At 40.5% G+C, this 19713-nt stretch overlaps 1 protein-coding gene across 3 annotated transcripts in view; it reads right to left on the bottom strand.

Moving 5' to 3' along the window:
• Positions 1 to 19713, bottom strand: part of LOC149302367 (KH domain-containing, RNA-binding, signal transduction-associated protein 2-like) — a 154332-nt gene that overhangs the window by 45833 nt on the left and 88786 nt on the right. For 2 of the 3 annotated variants that reach the window (XM_089482594.1, XM_089482593.1), the window contains exons 5-7: positions 6795 to 6919; positions 2222 to 2232; positions 459 to 649 (exon numbers count right to left, since the gene is read on the bottom strand). In XM_089482594.1, the coding sequence (XP_089338720.1) occupies positions 459 to 649; positions 2222 to 2232; positions 6795 to 6919 (327 nt within the window). Of the gene's footprint in view, positions 1 to 458; positions 658 to 2221; positions 2233 to 6794; positions 6920 to 19713 lie in introns of all 3 variants that reach the window. The other variant, XM_089482595.1, reaches the window with a different exon arrangement.

Here is a 19713-nt window from a genome sequence, read left to right on the forward strand (position 1 = left end):
CATACGATTATTAGTACTTAATAATGAAGAAAATTTTCCATACGTTAATGTAAAGGTTAAACAGTGTGGCCATATAGAGAGTGTAACAGTACAAGCTAATCCTATTGGTTTTTACTATTGTGTTTCTATTTTTGACTTATTGCCCAGAATTCAAGTGATTCAAAATGACGGTGCTTTTGGAGTATTAGGGAGAGGATGTCACTGCAAGCACCGCCATTTTGGTAGAAGTTTGGCCAGGTTATGTCCGTGTAGATGCGGATGAAGATAGCAGATAGCTAAGGGAAAATCTGTCTCAACAATGTAAAATCTTTTACTTTTTAGGTTCCGTGAACTATATTGACCAAACTTGTCTTTGGACGTGGTGCTTCTTTAAATATGTCTCCAACATGATGGATATGTCTGTTTTGCTCAATACATGTAACTTCACACCAAAAATTACATTCATATGTAGAACTTACATATTCATCATAAGATTCAGGATCAGGTGGTGGTGGTGCTGAACGATATCCTGGTGCATTTGGAGTTCCTCTAGCTCTTGGCGTAAGGACTCCACGAGCTACTGGTGGAAGTGGCAGTGCTCCGCGTGCAACAGGTCCACCTCTGGGGACTGTACTGCCTCGGCCAGACAGAGGTGGAGGAATTGCACCGCCTCTATTCCTATAAGAAAATTATTACAAAATATTTATACAAATAAAAAAGTAAAATTGTTTTCTACATCACTCTATTTATGGGTACCATTTCTTGTGCTTTAAATGATTTGAAGCTCTATGGATTTAATTTCTATACTAAAATCAGGATAAAAGGTCAGTCAATCAATGTTTCGGAGCACATTTTTTTCCATAGACATAAACAGGTTACAACTATGTAAAATTTATTAACATGAGCGCCTGGGAAAATGAAAACCTTTTGCCAAAATGTTTCAGAGAACATTCTTTTTAGTATATTCACTAAGGAGTGGGGGTAGGGGGTATTGATTAAAGTAAACAAATCCCTACCTACACCCTTGTAGTGAGGTGCAGTGGGGCAAAAAAGTATTTAGTCAGCCACCAATTGTGCAAGTTCTCCCACTTACAAAGATGAGAGAGGCCTGTAATTTTCACCATAGGTACACTTCAACTATGAGAGACAGAATGGGGGGAAAGAATACAGGAAATCACATTGTAGGATTTCTAATGAATTCATTGGTAAATTCCTCAGTACAATAAGTATTTGGTCACCTACAAACAAGCAAGATATCTGGCTCTCACAGACCTGTAACATCTTCTTTAAGAGTCTCCTCTGTCCTCCACTCGTTACCTGTATTAATGACAACTGTTTGAACTTGTTATCAGTATAAAAGACACCTGTCCACAACCTCAAACAGTCACACTCCAAACCCCACTATGGCCAAGACCAAAGAGCTGTCGAAGGACACCAGAAACAAAATTGTAGACCTGCACCAGGCTGGGAAGACTGAATCTGCAATAGGCAAGCAGCTTGGTGTGAAGAAATCAACTGTGGGAGCAATTATTCGAAAATGGAAGACATACAGGACTACTGATAATCCCCCTCGATCTGGGGCTCCACGCAAGATCTCACCCCGTGGTGCCAAAATGATCACAAGAACGTTGAGCAAAAATCCCAGAACCACACGGGGGGACCTAGTGAATGACCTGCAGAGAGCTGGGACCAAAGTAACAAAGGCTACCATCAGTAACACACTACGCCACTGACGTGGCTGACTAAATACTTTTTTGCCCCATTGTATGGAGGGATGAGGTCCATTCAAGCACGGTTTGGTAAAAATCTGTGTTTGCTGCCTTGACACTTACAGTGCCCTCCACTAACACTGATACCCTTGTTAATTGTGAAAGAATGCTGTTAAAAATTATGTAAATACATAGTTACATAGGCTGAAAAAAGACATGCGTCCATCAAATTCAGCCTTTCCTATATCTGTTAATTTGTTGCTGTTGATCCAAAAGAAGGCAAAAAATCCCCGGTTTCGCTCTTTCAAATTTTGCACTAACCAGGGAAAAAAATTCCTTCTTGACCCCAAAATGGCAGTCAGATTTCTCCTTGGATCAATAAGCTGTTTCCCCATAATTAAAGATTATATCCCTGAATATTATGTTTTTCCAGGTATCCATTCAGTTGCAGTTTAAACGTCTGTACAGACTCCGATAAAACTACCTCTGCAGGCAGAGAATTCCACATCCTTATTGTCCTTACTGTAAAAAACCCTTTCCTCTGCTTTAGTCTAAATCTCCTTTCTTCCAGTCTGAACGCATGACCACGTGTCCTATGCATAGTCCTGTTTATGAACAGATTTCCACACAATGGTTTGTATTGGCCCCGAATATATTTATATAATGTTATCATATCCCCTCTGAGGCGACGTTTTTCTAAACTAAACAGATTTAAATTAGTTAACCTTTCTTCATAACTATAGTGCTCCATTCCTTTTATTAATTTTGTAGCCCGCCTCTGCACCCTTTCTAGTGCTATGATATCCTTCTTTAGAATAGGTGCCCAAAATTGCACAGCATATTCAAGGTGCGGCCTTACCATTGATTTATACAGAGGCAAAATTATATCTTTATCCCGCGACTTGATGCCCCTTTTTATACACGACAATACCTTACTGGCCTTAGCAACCGCAGACTGACATTGCACATTGTTGCCTAGTTTGTTGTCTATAACAATTCCCAAATCCTTCTCATTTGTCGTTACCCCTAATTCACTACCGTTTAGGGTACCGTTTAATTGTTACCCCTTTGATCTCTTCTTCAAAAAATACACAATGATGCTCTGCTCTCATGGATATGAAACAATAGCAAACACAACACAAGTTAATCCAAAAAAGAAAGTAACAAAATTGTAAAATATATGTGTGGCACAATTATTAGCACCCTTTTAGCCAATACTTGCCAAAATAACAGCCCTGAATCTTCTACTATAATGCCTGATGAGGTTAGAAAATAGATGGCAAGGTATCTGAGACCATTCCTCCATATAGAATCTCTTCAGATGCTTCAAACTTCAACTCTGACAGACTCTTCTCTTCAGTTCAACCCACAAGTTTTCTATGGGGTTGTCAGGATCCACAGGAGATTCAAGCAAGCAATCTTGCAGATTCCAGGTGAATCACCTATCCACTACTTCACCAGGTCAATATTGGGTTGCTGTTTCAAATCCCTGCAGATCCTGACATATCAAGAGCATGCAGGAATAACATGGCCAAGGATAGGTAGAAGGAAAAAAAAATGCCAAGAAACACCTGGTAGGGTAGTGATTCACCTGGAATCCACAAGGTAGCTGGTTTGAATCCCTGTGCATCCAGACAGGGGTTAAAGTCAGGGGACTGTGATGCCTGTGGTAGGACCTTAGTTTTGTGCTTAGTAAACAATTTTTATGCTGATTTGGTGTGTATTTTGGATCACTGTCCTGCTGAAAGATCCAACCAAGGTCTATTTTAAGCTTTCAGGTGTTCATTTAACATCTGTTTATATTTGATATTTTCTATGTATCCTAATAAAATGTCCAGGTCCTCAGCAGAAAAACAGCCATCGCCATATTTAACCGTGGGCATAAGGTAGTTTTCCATATGGCAATCTTTCTGTGTGCGTCAAGCCCACCTCTGGCTTTTATTGCGAAAAAGCTCTATTTTGGTTTCATCTGACCATAGAACCCGATCCCATTTGAAGTTGCAGTAGTGTCTCGCAAAATGAAGACAATTGAGTTTGTTTTTGGATGAGAATATATTTTTTCGTGATACCTTTCCAAACAACTTGTGGTAATATAGGTGATGTCAGATAGTCGTTTTGGAGACTTTCTGTTTTGGAGATTGTTTGGATGCAAATTGGGTGCTGAGCAAGTCCTGTCGATGCAATCTGGGTACTGCAGAAAGATCTATGTGTGCAATCTGGGTCCTGGGGCAAGTCCCATGTGTGCAATCTGGGTCCTGGGGCAAGTCCCATGTGTGCAATCTGGGTGTTGGGGCAAGTCCCATGTGTGCAATCTAGGTGCTGGGGCAAGTCCTATATGTGCAACCTGGGTGCTGGGCAAGTCCTGTGAGTGTAACCTGGGCTTCTGGGGCAAGTCCAGTGAGTGCAATCTGGGTGCCAGGGCTGGACTTTAGGGGTGTGCGACCTGTGATCTATGCCTCCTATGTGGGTCAATGAATACTAATGTACATTTTTCACTTGATTACACTTTGGTACTTTTCTGTTTGTGTTTTTGAGTCTAACTTTAACATCATAGAAATTTGTTTGGACAACTGTTTTACCTACAGATACTGGTTGTAAGAACTAGGGAAGCTTGCACCAATGGCCCAGCACATATAATTAAAAAGTGATATTAATTTACTGATAGTAAAAGATTCTAACACATTTAACATCTCTTCTAACCCCAATAATATAAAAGGACCATATGTAATTATTGGTATAGGCAATAGTCAAAGATATGTAATCATTGTTCATAAATAAATGATCATTAAGATATATTAATAGGTTTCAATGATAGGCTTCAGGGTTTCCTTGACCTTAAATATGGAATGAAGGATTTGCTGAACAGGCATTCTATAGATATGATAGTAACTTGTTAATGCATGGTATAGTTGTAACTGTAAAAGGGCATTACAGTGACCACCTAAAATAGGGTTAAGACGTGTAAAGACCTTAGTGAGCATGTTTGAACACCTAATTAGGTGAAGACCAATAGACTGACATCATTATCCAAACCGTATATAAGCTAGGCATTGGAGAGGCATGGCAGGAGAGGTTGAGGGAAGATGTACTTGCCATCCACGGACTCTTCACGTCCCAACACTCCCTCCATCCTCAGGAATGCATAGGACAGATGCTATCAACTAAATTCCTTTCCAAGGTTTTGTAAGACTTGTATTATTTTTGTTATCTACTTTTTATATTCTTCTTCAATTTTTGTTCGTATTAAATCTTTTACCTTTGTTTGCATCTAAGTGACTCTGCCTATGTTTGACGCACATACATATATATGTGTTCCAATTATTTGAAGTTTGTGTTGGCCCTATATTTTTATTACATATCTGGCATGCCAGCCCTGCGTATTTTTTCCTGACCTGTTTGTGTTGGCCCTATATTTTTAATACACTGATGTGATATCGAGAGTTATGTTGTACCACCATTAGTGTCTGACTCAGTATGTGCTGATGAGAGATATGTCGTACCACAGTGTGTGTATATCTTGCTCATCTATCTAATGACAAGAGATACACTGTACCACTTTCAGTGTCTGGATCACAATATAATGATAGACGTTATACTGTTGTGGTTGTGGTATACCACTGTCAGGCTCAGTATATATACACAGTATCTCACAAAAGTATTTTATTATATCTTTTCATGTGACAACACTGAAGAAATGACACTCTGCTACAATGTAAATTAGTGAGTAAATTAGTGAGTGTACAGCCTGTATAACATAATATAACTCAACACACAGCCATTAATGTCTAAACCTTGGCAACAAAAGTGAGTACACCCGTAAGTGGAAATGTCCAAATGGGGCCCAAATAGTAATTTCCCCTCCCCAGTGTCATGTGACTTGTTAGTGTTATAAGGTTTCAGGTGTGAATGGGGAGCAGGTTTGTTAAATTTGGTGTTATCGCTCTCTCACACTCTCTCATACTGGTCACTGGAAGTTCAACATAGCACCTCATGGAAAAGAACTCTCTGAGGATCTGAAAAAAAAGGATTTTTGCTCTTTATAAAGATGGCCTAGGCTATAAGAAGATTGCCAAGACCCTGAAACTGAGCTGCAGCACGGTTGGCAAGACCATACAGCGGTTTCACAGGACAGGTTCCACTTATATCAGGCCTCGCCATGGTCGACCAAAGGAGTTGAGTGCTCATGCTCATCATCATCATATCTAGAGGTTGTCTTTGGGAAATAGACATATGAGTGCTGCCAGCATTGCTGCAGAGGTTGAAGGGGTGGGGGGTCCGCCTGTCAGTGCTCAGACCATTGCATACGCCACACACTGCATCAAATTGGTCTGCATGGCTGTCGTCCCAGAAGGAAGCCTCTTGATGCACAAGAAAGCCCGCAAACTTGAAGACAAGCAGACTAAGAACATGGATTACTGGAACCATGTGGATGTGCATTTTATAACCTGAAGATTGATTTCCCATGCAATGCAAACTTACAGATAGAAAAAAGCTTTACTTTCCTTCAAAATCAAGTCAAACAGATCCATATGTAGCAAGACATCAACAATAACCTAGATCTAGACCTTTTGTTATTACTGATCTAGTTGTTTTGTGTTGTTGCTAGCAAGAAAATGTTTTTTTTTTCCTTTCCCCAGGACAAATAGTGCTATAAACATAACACAATATTCACTAGAACTAAAACAAGAAAATACATTTTAAAAAAATGCACACCATTTGGAATTGTACTTCAGATTTTATTTCTAATGACTTCCATGCAATAAAGTTCTTAATAATATTCAGCTGCATTATGTTATTTTTATGAGAATGCTTTACTACATTGATTCTCGGTAGAGAACAATGGATCGCATATTGATAAACTACCGCCTACAGTAATTCTTGATAAATAATGTTTAAAAAACAAATTCCAAATAAAAATATATGCAGTACAAATTTGTTTTCTATGGTATTCTCCCTTTAAAAACTATTAATATTAATTGTGGTTTCTGATGGGTCCTATCGAGTAGTAGAAAGAGCACCAATTTCAGGTGCAGTGTTGTTCTTGCAACAACCAGACTGGACAATGATGTTTCCCTTATAGGATGTCACAGTACTTTTGTTGCTCACCTGACAGTAGTGGGCGGCACTCTAGCCCCTCTACCTCTTGTACCCTTTCCTCGGTTCGAGTCTTCAGATCCATTTAAATATGACAATTCTCTTAATTGCTCTTGCCGAATTTCATCATTGTAATCCTGCCAAAATGTAAAAAAAAGCACTGGTCAAAACACTGACATATATATTTAGAAAATTAAAATATTTGGACACTAAAGTGTATAATTGTAGAAGAGTCTTGCAAGGCTGTTCAACATTTATACATATTAAAACAATACCTATAAGCGTCAAACTTGCACAAGATGGGCAAATGTGCAACTTGCAAATTTAATGCAGTGTGTGCAAAAGCAAGTCAAATGCAAGTTAACTTGCATTTGCACACACCCCCAATAAACATGTTCTCAAATTGCATATGCTTGACAAGAGAAGGCTGAGTTAATACAAGTTGATTGAACAATGTAAATTGAACAATGAAAGCAACTTGCAGATGCATTTACTTAAATTGTTTGCCAGTTGCAAATACATGTTGAAAATTAGAACCTTAGGGCAGGGATGAAGGGAGGAGGAGAGGTACAGAATTTTAAAGGGTTTGTACTCATTGTAACCCTCTTTACTCCAATGAACAGGGGGGTCTAGGATGCTTCTAAATGCATTGAATTAATTCTTACCCCACCATCCCATGAATTTCCATGGGGGTGGTAAAAAGGGATTATGGGATGAAGTATGTGTCTCATATGTATACAAGTTTTCATGTATCACCATGCCTTTGCCAGAAACAGTTAGTCACAGGCACTTGTACACATTTGCAAGCAACTTGCATATCAGTTAATGTTTTACGAGTGCTATTATGCATAGCATGCAACCTTAGTCAGACCAGGTCAATTAAGGGTTAACTCAACCTTTAAATGAATAGACCCATACGTAAGTGGATGCATGCTTTAATTTTGTTGAATATCCGCAGGATATTGTCTTTGGCTGTATTGAGGGGAAAAATTGAAAATGTTTTTTCAAACAGTTGAAATCTAAAACTGTATAGTTGCAAATCATTCACATGGTATCCAAATGCTTTTCTTCTGCAAAAAAAATGCAGTTGCAGTATAACAGCACATAATACATATGTGAGTTTGCACTACAACATACTAGTGAAAACCTTTTATATGGAGACACTGGGTATGGGAATATCCAGTGCTGTTTTGGCTTTTCCAAAGTAAACACAAGGTACTCTAGAACCAAAAATGAAATGTGCCTTGGCAATCTTAAGTTCAAAATATACATGGAATATACATCCAATTATGTGGATTTAACCAAACCAGTTATTTAAACATAAAGAGAATGAATGTTTGTACTAAACAGCAACCCTAGCAGAAGGTTAGATCACTAGAATTAAATGAAATTATACAGTATGGAAAGTAAAAACAATCTAACTACAAAGAATCTGGATTTCAATTGAATTTATTTTTTCAAGTTTTCACAACACTTTTTGGTTATTACAAGACTTAATTAGGATCATACGGAATTTTAAGGCTTAATGAACATAATGAAACTTAATTTGTTAATGTATTTGATCTCATTGGATGTTCAGAGGTTGCTTTGATTTTATTACACTAACACTTAAACTCGGAATAAGGAACTTGCTGTGTTACTCACTAAATGAGCACCTTTTTCATTTGTGTCTATGATAGGCTATATTCTAAATCTCAACAAACGCTTCTGGCAACAAAGTTCCACAGTAGCATCCTTAAACTTTAATAAACACCTGTGTGTTCTTACTTTGGTTAACGTAAATCACTTTTCAGATAACATATAATTAGTAATAAAAGACACTATAAAGTAAATATTGCCTAGTTTGAAGCAGATGAGTAGAGGGATGGTTGCAGTTATAAAAGAGTGCACATATATTAGACTTGTGCATTCAAATTTGTACAAATTTCAAATTCACCAAAATTTGCTGATTTTGTTAATTCGTACAAATCCCCAAAAATGAGGCCAGAGCCCCCCACAAAACAGATGACACCTAAGCAAAAAGCTCAGACGTTTTGTCCGAAATCTGTTGGCTTTTTCATTTGCGCTCCCTCTTCCTGGAATTTCACCCAACGTTATGTCCACAGAGATGCAGACAAAAGAAAGAAGAAAGAAGAAAGGATATAGAAAATATAAGATAAAAGGTGCAAAAGAGGATGTAAACTATGTGTACTTTAAGGGGATATGAAGTGTATGTATTTACATATATTGCAGGAGCAAGCCCATAGCTGACAACTAGACTAGACAAAAACAATTTGAAGAAATGTTGTCCATTTCTTATCAGACAACACATTTTATTTCCTGCCATTTCAGTTGGGACAACATTCAGAGGGGCTTTTTCATTAAGAATTGAAATTCATTGTCATACACCCGCATTCACTCTCCCATGCTCTCTCACTCTTCCAATTGGGAGATGCTGTCTTCTTGGCACTACCCTTTTCCAGAAATACTCTTTGAGACCAGAATAATGAAGATTTTATTTGCACATTTTTCTGCTAATCTGTCTGCATAACTCTGGACTCTTGGAATACTTCTGCAAAAGACCTCTACCCTTTTGCAGGAGTGGTCTGGGAGACCTGGGTCACGGAGAAACTGATGGAGAAAGAAGACAAAAGAACGAATAACAAGAAGAGTCAAGAGAAGAAGCTGAGCTGCGTGAAAGGAGACATTAACCTGAAAGCGGTCAGCAGAGAAGGTAGGGAGACATTGAGAAAGAGCGTGAGAGAGTATAAAAGAGAGCATGAGAAAAGTGAGAATGAGAGAGCATGAGAGACAACAAGTCTACTGGCAACATTATTGTAGTTTTTGAAAACTACAAAGACTCTTACAGAAGCATGAACATACCTCTTTAAAATGAGCCATGTTACTACAGGGAAAAGTAACTGGGGACTTGTGTTTCAGCTCCTTAACTTTACTATAGATTATGGAACAGCCAACTCAGTGAGCTTCTGCTAAAGGAAGAATTTGGCTGGAACCGGATAATGTATGGTTAAATTAGTGAAACTTTTCCAACGTCGCTCCACCCTTTGAACTTCTAAAGGTCCACCTCGGCCTTTCATAGTTGAGAAACCTGCCAGCACTGGTCCTTAACTGCTCTAAACCTGGCCCTTCATAATAAATAGTGATATTAGAGAGTGAAAGGCACAACTCTCCTGCCAACTTTCCTAGTGAATGGATTTCAAATTGGTGCTTGGATGCCAGTTTTGGCTCTGCTCAGTGTCGTCTGAATCATTTATATCTCCTTTTTTCCTTAGTTTGTCATTCCTTCTGAATAAAGGACCCAAAAGCTCACATGAGTCAACATGTGGGACCAATAAAAAATATTAACCTACAACTAAAGACCCTATGCTGAGACACAGATTGATGTACATATTTAACATATATTTTTTGACATTCTTTTGAAACGTGTTTAAATTAGTTTCTATACCACTTTTTTGTTCTCATTAAATTGCCAAACTTACCGGCACCTGTAATAAAGATTACTCACTGAAAATAAATTGAATAACTAAATTTAGCTTAACTTTGCTTTATACTGTAACCGTATTGCAATAAAAATGAACAGTGCTTAGTTTTAGCCCATTAACATGCAATTGATGCTGCAAGATCAAGCAGCAAGATCCATTATAGGGACTTGAAAAAACCCAAAAGCCTCATTTGAACAACTGGAATCTATTATTTAAATCAGTATTAGATTTTAATGCATATTGACTCTCAATTAGTAATCGGGCCATGTAACAATTACAAATTATTTCCCCTGATCTGGATATGTGTGGACAGATTTTAGCACAAAATAAAACTCATTAACACTTTACAAATGTTATCATAGAGTATGTCAATTAGGACATCTCTTGAATGAATGTCTAAGATAAACAAGTATACATCTAAACTGGTCATTATTGCTAATATACTAGAGGGAATGACAGAAGACAGAAGAAGAAGAAGAAAGTGCTGTGGAAAAGGACACAGGGACACTAAAGCAGAGACAATGTAAGAGAGTGTTAGAAAGAGTTACTTAGAGTTTGAGAGACAACATGAGTGAAAATGTGAGCGACAGTGATTAAAAGTGAAAAAGCAACTTAATACAAATGAAACTGTTGAGCTCTCTCCTCAGAGGTGTAGCTGGGGGGCTACTGGGACTAAAGCCCCTGGTCTCAACTTCCTAGGCTTGAATGGAGACTCTGGGGCCTAAGCATACTTATGAAATTATTATGTGCAAGCCCAAAATTTTGAACACGGAAGATCACAAAATTCACTTGTCCTGGGGAAAGTGAATTTTGTGATCTTCCGTTTTAAGCATACTTAAGCTCCAGGGTCTCCATTTGCAGCTATGGGCTGGCTAGGGAGCTCATAGATCTCCCTTTATCTGACCCCAAACTAATGCCGACCACTGGCATATAATGCCATAAAGGCGGAGAAGGAAATTAGTAAGCATCCCCCTGACTCTCATAATAGATGCAGTGGTATAAAACCATTTAAGACCAAAAGCTGTAAACCATACAAACATATAAATGAATCATCTACACATAGAGGAACTGAATCATATTAATGTATACATCATTCAGTGCAGCCGGTATACATGGTACATCAATAGCAATAGTAAATGGAATGTTTTGCACGCCACACATTATTTGGGCGCAGTGTCTCAGAACATTATATTAATGTTAAAATTTGATCTTTCAAAAAGAATGGTTTGATTCTAAGAATATTATTCTCTTCAAACTAAAACAATTTAGTGACAGAAGTTTTATATTATATACTGTATATATATATATATATATATCTATATATATATATATACATATAGATATATATATATATATATATATATATAGTTGTGTGAAAAAGAAAGTACACATATAGGGACGTAAGAACAATTGTATGTTACTTAGCAGGTCTAAAAAATATGTAAATGCAATTTGAGATGAACAAGAATGCATGACATATTACACGGTGTCATGATTTATTCAACAAAAATAAAGCCAAAATGGAGATACTATATGTGAAAAACTAAGTACACCATTACTGCTTCCATAGGAATTAAGATGCTAAGTAGCAGACATGTGCTGCAAATCAAATGCCCTTGTTTAATTGTTCATCGGCAAGTGTGACCACCTCTGGAGCATTCAGATGTGTGTTAACACAATCCCAAGGAGGAAAGACTTGATCTTGAGCAATGATCTTAGAGAACCAATTGTGTCTACCCATCAATGTAGGTTGGGTTATAAGGCCATTTTCAAACAATTTAAAGTCCATCATTGAAAGAAAGTTACAAAAGTAGAAAACATTCAAGACAGTTGCCAATCTTCCCAGAAATTGGGAAATTGCAAATTCTCCCCAAGGTCAGACGGTGCAATGCTCGGAGAAATTGTAAAATGCACAATAGTTACATCTCAAACTCTACAGGCCTCAGTTAGCATTTTAATTGTTAAAGTTCATGACAAAACAATTAGAAAACAAATGAACAAGTATGGTTTGTTTGGAAGGGTTGCCAGGGGAAAGCCTTTTCTCTTTTAAAAGAACATGAGAACACAGCTTAGGTTTGCAAAGTATAATGCAGTCTTGGATGCCAAAATAATTGAATGGATAATGCAATGGTCAGGAGACAGAAGGTTGAAGTAAATGATGTTTATTTGGAGGAAGTAGCCATTACTAAAGGAGTACCTCAGGGATCAGTATTGTGACCAGTACTTTTTAATCTTTTAATAGAGATATTACTGATGGTCTTAATGGTAAGCAATAATCGCTTTAAGCTGTGTGTGTATGTGAGCGCATAAGTTTTGCAGCCACAATGTGCTGTGCGCACAAAGGCTACTAACATATTTATCCCCTCCTCATCCTCAGCCCCTGAGTCTGGCAGTGTGCAATGCAGTGTTCCTCTGCAAATCTGCTGGTCAGAGCTGCACCAGATATGACATCATAACCCTGTGGCGCTGACTGGCAGATGTGCATAGGACAGAGTTCAGAGGAGTACAAAAATGGTGTGTGGTTTGCAGGATAAAATTATCATGAAAGACTAAGGGCTTAACATGTATAGCTTGGAGGAAAGAAGAGAGAGTAGATGTAATAGACACATTAAAATACTTACACTGATTTAACAAAGTACAGGAGAGACGTATATTTCAATGGAGAAGAAATACAAGAGAGAGTTGTAGATAAATGGAACAGTCTCCCAACAGAAGTCGAGAAGGCTGATACAGTGAGGGTATTTAACCATGCATGGAACAGGCATTAAGCAATACTGCTCAATGACCAAGGACTGATTGGAGTGTGAGTCCTTACATCAGGAAAAACAGCAGGCAAGATGGTCAAAATGGTTCTTATTAGACTTGTGCATTCGTCTTCGGGCGAACATGAAAACGAGCACGAAGAGGCCGTTTTTTTGTTCGTTCCGAAGGAACGTAGAACAGAATACAGTGCCGGCAAACCGTAGGCGAAGACGAAGACTCACAATCACGAAGAATCGAAGATTCTTCGTGATCGTCTTCGTTTTTGCCGCGCAACCGCCAAAATTTCAAACAGGAGTGAGCTGATCCTCGTCTGTCCAATCAGCTCACTCTTGTGACGTAACGCTAAGGGTCTCGTCCAATGCCTGTGCTGCTGTTTTTTGAATTCTGAAGGCGCCTTTATAAGACCAGAGCTTGCCTGAGAGATCCATTCATTTTTCGCTGTGACTGCTTTGGCAACACTGCTGTGCTGCATCCGAGCGTTACAGAGAGAGATTGTTCTGTTCTGTGTGAGACTGGTAAGCCTTAGCCTGCCATTTCTCACTGTGTACTTCATCCTCACTTCAGTGCTACTTAATTAATATATTTAATAATAATAATTTGATTAATTTAATTTTTTTTAAATTAATTTGTCATCAACTTTAGTGTAAGTGCTGTTGAGTTGACAGTGCACCCAGTGCCTCAGTGGCACTGGGGTGCCCTTGCCCTGGGCTGGCACTAGTGCCTATTGCCTGTCCTGCTTAAATAAATTAAATAGAATTTATAAATTACAATTTAATAGAATCTATAATTTAATAGTTCATTATAATATTATATATATATATATATTTGTCAGTCATATATATATATATATACTATAGTATACTAGTGTAGAGTGTACTGTAGACATTCATCTACTAGTGTCTAATTTAAAATCAGTAATATTAATTAATATAATTAATAATTGAATTCATTATAAAATTATATATATATTTGTCAGTTATAGTTAGTAATAGTATACTAGTGTAGAGTGTACTGTAGACATTCAGAACATCTACTAGTGTCTAATCTAAAATCAGTAATATCAATAATTCTCTAATTCTTTCTTATCTTAATAGTTAATTAAATTAGCTATAAATAAAAGTAATAATATTAATTAATTACTACTAGCGTATAGTTCAGCTAATCTTATTAGTACTGGTGCTGCAGCTCTATAGTTTGTGCTTTGTTTTAGCAACAGTAAGAGACCAAGTCAATTTTTCTTAATTAATCTTTCATTTTATTTCATTTGTTTTGCTCACCTCAGTCCATCAGTGAAGTGAACTTGTTGGGCTAGTGAGTGCAGCCGCATAAGTGCTGTGTTTTTTTTTGATCAGCAAGCAGTGACGTTAACTGTTTTGCAAAGATTTTCTCATTTATTTTACATTTTATTTCAATTTTATTAAAAGTACCCTTAGTGTTTTGCTCACCTCAGTCCATCAGTGAAGTGAACTTGTTGGGCTAGTGAGTGCAGCAAGCAGTGAAGATAACTGTTTTGCTGTGACATTTTATTTTATTTCTAATTCTTTTCAAGAAAAATTGACTGTGACGAGCTGTACTAAGCAAAGCTTCAAGCTACTAGCTGTAGTACTAAAATAATTCTAATCTTCTTTAATCTTAATCTATAATATATTATAAATAATAATATTCTAATTCATAATCTATAATATAAGTAATTCTAATTCTAAATTCTAATTCATAATCTATATTCTTCTATCTATAATACATAATATATAAGTAAATTAGTTCTAATCTATTAATATTATATAACTTAATATTAATTAATAAATCATATACTGAATCTGATTTAACCTCACTTTAGCTTAGTGGGTTTGAGAGCGTCTGCCTAGAGGTAGACTTATAGTAAGGAAATATAGCTTTAGGCTAGCATAGTGGTAGGCTAAGCTCTTAGGTCCGTGTAAATTCAAATTAAAAATAAAATACTGCTAGTTATTAAATAGTTAATCTTGAGTTAATAATTTCAATAACTTTAGGATTTTGGCAGATTGCACACAGCACAGTGCAGTAGTGCATAGTTTTACTTTTTAAGCAGTAGCACTGAAGAGAACTTCCTCTAATTTTTTTGTCTTTAATTCGTTTTTCCTTTTTTTTATTTTTATTTTTTTATTTTTTTTTTTATAGTTTTTTAAACACTACACTACACTACACTACACACACAACACAAAATTTGAAATGGATCCTCCTTTTGGGACTAAGGAGGGACAAGCTCCATCTACCACCACCACCACCACCACCAGCACCACTACCAGCACCACCACCAGCTCTAAGATGCAGCCTTTGCGTCAGTCTAGTCGGCCAAGTAGGCCAAGCTCTCGCTTATCATTTGGGGAAGCATTGCTTGAAGGATCATCAAGTAAAGGAAAGGCACCAAAAGCAGGCAGTAGTAGTGCGGCTAGGCCCACAAGCTCTATGGTTTTTTACGGAAAGCCTAAAGCACCAGAAGCACGTTCAAAGTTAAAGGGTAGCACAAGTAGTACCAGCCCAGTGACTAAAAAGAAGTGCCTTTTGCCCCAAGCAGCATCTTCCCCATCCACCAGCAGCATGCAAGGTACCAAGCAGAGCCAAATTAGCAGCAAGACTCAGAGGGGTCCCAAACCAAAGCGATCTCATTCCTTTGTAGGGAAAACCACCACCACCACCACCCCCGCCTCTACCACCACTAGTGCTGCGCCTACTGTTCCCACTGGTACCGCCACGCCATGTCCTCCTAGTACCTCTAGCAAGCCACCAAGTCCTTACAAAATTTTTGTAAAGACAGTTAGAGAGAGGGCTACACATAGTGGAACTCCACCTAGCGAGGTAGCAGAGGAGCCTGAGACTGAGAGGCCAAGTGCAGAGTCTATTCTTCCTGCTCGCACTACTACTAGTCACGAGTCTCACGACGATATCAGTCTTAGCTCCAGCCTAGCAGGAATTCCATTCGATCTGGCTAATGAAGAGCTAGACTATGAGCCAGAGGAAGTAGAGGAGATGAGTGGTCAGGAATCAGATTCCTCAGGGAGCAGTGTCCAAATGACTAGTGCACAATTTTCCCCTGAGCCTCCACCTTCTCCGCTACGATCATCACCATCACCACCACCAGCAGCAGCAGCAAAACCTAGCAAATCTAAAGCAATTAGCAGTCCCACTATGGCCAGTACTGTTACCACCAGTCCCACCACCACTAGTTCTGCCTCTGTTCATCCACCCCGAGCAGTAAGAGCAGCACCCAAGGCACACTCCAAGGCTATGCGCGCCCCAATTTGGGAGCACTTTGAAAATGTTGAAGAAGGGCGCTATGGAAAGTGCAAACATTGTGGGAAGCTAATAAGCAGAGGGAAAGTGTCTGGCCATTTTACCAGTGCTAGCATGAAGCATCACCTCAGCACTCAACACAACGCTGTGCTATTGGGGAAAGATGCAGAGGTAAAACTTAGTGCAGGCAGCATAGCTGGTGGCCGTGGAAAAACCCCAACAGCTTCTTCTTCTGAGCCAATAGCAGCAGCAGCAGCAGCAACTAGTGCTGGCAGCCAGAGACCAAGGCAGGTTGGAGCACTGCATGCCCAGCCCACCCTGGAAGAATTTGGGGCATTCCACTCCAAGAGAACGATGCCCAAACAGCAGGCCAATAAAGTAACGCGACTTATTGGTCAGTTCATTGCTGTTGGAGGGGCATCCTTCTCCATGATTGAAGGGGAGCCTTTCAAACAATTGATGGCGGCTGTGGCTCCACAATACACAGTTCCGTCACGTTCCACTTTCAGCAGGAACATTGTCCCCTCGCTGTATCGGTCCTGTGTTGCAGCAGTGAAAGAGGAGCTTTCCAAGGCTGCTGGTCAGTGTGTTCATTTCACTACAGATTTGTGGAGTGCACCTAGCGCCCAGCATGCCTTTCTTTCTTTGACAGCACACTGGTGGCAGCCCGGTGTGTCTAAGGAAGTTGCTGCAGCAGGCTACCGATCATTCCTTCTCCATGCAGAAGTGATGGATGAAAAGCACACTTCCCAAAATATTCTGCATGCGATTAGGAAAATGTTTAGCCTTTGGGTGGGAGCAGAGGCGGGCACCAATGTTGAAGTTGGTTTTGTGGTAACTGACGGAGGTGCCAATATGGTGAAAGCGCTGCGAGATGGTCATATTGTTGGTGTGCGCTGTGCAGCCCACATCATCCATCTTGTAGTGAAGGCAGCAATGTCAGAAGGAACTAATGTGGCAGCAGTAGTTCTGTCCCGCTGCAGAAAGATCGCTGGGCACTTTCACCATAGTGTTAAGGCTAGCCAACTTTTGAGGGAAGAGCAGGCGAGGTCAGGTCTTCCCGTACACTGCCTACGTCAGGATGTCAGTACACGGTGGAACTCCACGTTAGACATGCTAGAGAGGATTTTGGAGCAGCAGAGGGCAATCCATAATCTTGCCTCAGAGCACAATATTGGGATTACCTCTCCATTGAATAGGGAGGATTGGACAGTGATCGCCCAGCTAGTGGCAGTCCTTAAACCATTCAGGGATGCCACAGAAAATTTAAGCTCAAACACTGCCAGTCTGGCCCAGGTAATCCCTGTGTTCTCCCATCTAGGCAGCAAGATGGATGTGTTCCTTGGAAACCGTGAGGCTGTTCAAGGTGGCACTCTACATCCTGACGTAGCAGCCATAGTCAGGAAGCTGAAGGATCTGCTAAAAGTACACCTTCGCAAGCGAATGGAAGAGAGTCCCGAAATGATGCTAGCGTGCCTTTGTGATCCAAGAATTAAGGGAAAGCTAGCTTTGAAATTCAATGTTCTCAGTAGCTACCGGGAGCAATTGGTCAACAAGGTGCGTGACTGGCAGCGTAAAATGGGAATGCTGTCCGAGGAGGGTGAGGTGCAGGAGGAGGAAGAGATGATGTGGTCTGCTACCCCTAGCAGCAGCATCAGCAGCAGTGCCACAAGCAGCACAACACAGCCGAGTGGAGCAGCTGCGTTTTGGGAAGAGGCACTTGGCAGTATAGTTGGACCATCTGACAGAGCTAGCAGCAGAAAGGAGAGTAGTGCTGCTGAAATGGTCAAACTTTACCTCTGTGAAGTTCCTTCTGCTCCTAATGTTGATCCTCTTAGCTACTGGGATGAAAAGAAGAGTGTGTGGCCTGCACTCTCATGGGTTGCGCAGCAGCTTCTATCATGTCCGCCAACCACTGTTCAAAGTGAGCGCGTGTTTTCTATGACTGGAAACATACTGAGTCCACAGCGCTCACGCATGGCACCTCATCTGATGGAGCAGATTGCCTTTCTTAAATTCAATCTGCCCAAATTGGGTTACCCAGCTCTTAGCTTGGAAAGTTAAATTTTTTCTCTCTAATGTTTAAGGTAGTTTCTCCCCCTGGTTGCACTTGCTGCGGTGTGGCAATGCCTGCTACCTCCGCTGGTGTAGCCAATTTACGCTAGGGCCTAGTGTCTGAGCTCTGTAAGTCCGCTCCCAAACGCCTAGGACTGACAGTCTTTGGATGCTTTGCCCTGGGGTGAAACAGGTGAGTGGGTCGTCAATTGCCCACTCATTCACCTTTTTCCGTTTCCAACGCTGCTGCTGGTGGTGGTGCCAGTATCTTTTGCCAGTTCGCTTCCTGGCTGAAATCATGCCTCAGATGTCCCTAATGGAAAGGGTAGTTTCTCCCCCCTGGTTGCACTTGCTGCGGTGTGGCAACGCCTGCTACCTCCGCCGGTGTAGCTAGCTTATGCTAGGGCCTTCTGTCTGAGTTCTGTAGGTCTGCTCCCAAACGCCAAGGACTGACAGTGCTTGGATGCTTTGCCCTGGGGTGAAACAGGTGAGCGGGTCGTCAATTGCCCACTCATTCGCCTTTCCCAATTCTGCTGCTGCTGGTGGTGGTGCCAGTGTCTCTCTTCAATGCCAGTTCGCTTCCTGGCTAGTGTCATGCCTCGAATGTCCCTGATGGTAAGGGTAGTTTCTCCCCCCTGGTTGCACTTGCTGCGGTGTGGCAACGCCTGCTACCTCCGCCGGTGTAGCCAGCTTACGCTAGGGCCTTGTGTCTGAGTTCTGTAGGTCTGCTCCCAAACGCCAAGGACTGACAGTGCTTGGATGCTTTGCCCTGGGGTGAAACAGGTGAGCGGGTCGTCAATTGCCCACTCATTCGCCTTTCCCAATTCTGCTGCTGCTGGTGGTGGTGCCAGTGTCTCTCTTCAATGCCAGTTCGCTTCCTGGCTAGTGTCATGCCTCGAATGTCCCTGATGGTAAGGGTAGTTTCTCCCCCCTGGTTGCACTTGTTGCGGTGTGGCAACGCCTGCTACCTCCGCCGGTGTAGCCAGCTTACGCTAGGGCCTTGTGTCTGAGTTCTGGAAGTCCGCTCCCAAACGCCAAGGACTGACAGTTTTTGGATGCTTTGCCCTGGGGTGAAACAGGTGAGCGGGTCGTCAATTGCCCACTCATTCGCCTTTTCCAATGCTGCTGCTGCTGCTGCTGGTGGTGGTGCCAGTGTCTCTTCTCTGCCAGTTCGCTTCCTGGCTAGTGTCATGCCTCAAATGTCCCTTATGGTAAGGGCAGTTTCTCCCCCCTGGTTGCACTTGCTGCGGTGTGGCAATGCCTGCTACCTCCGCCAATGTAGCCAGCTTACGCTAGGGCCTTGTGTCTGAGCTCTGGAAGTCCGCTCCCAAACGCCAAGGACTGACAGTGTTTGGATGCTT

Source organism: Sceloporus occidentalis, unplaced genomic scaffold (assembly GCF_023333645.1).
Source record: "Sceloporus occidentalis isolate IW3139 unplaced genomic scaffold, rSceOcc1.0.p SCAF_19, whole genome shotgun sequence".
Classification (NCBI taxonomy): domain Eukaryota; kingdom Metazoa; phylum Chordata; class Lepidosauria; order Squamata; family Phrynosomatidae; genus Sceloporus; species Sceloporus occidentalis.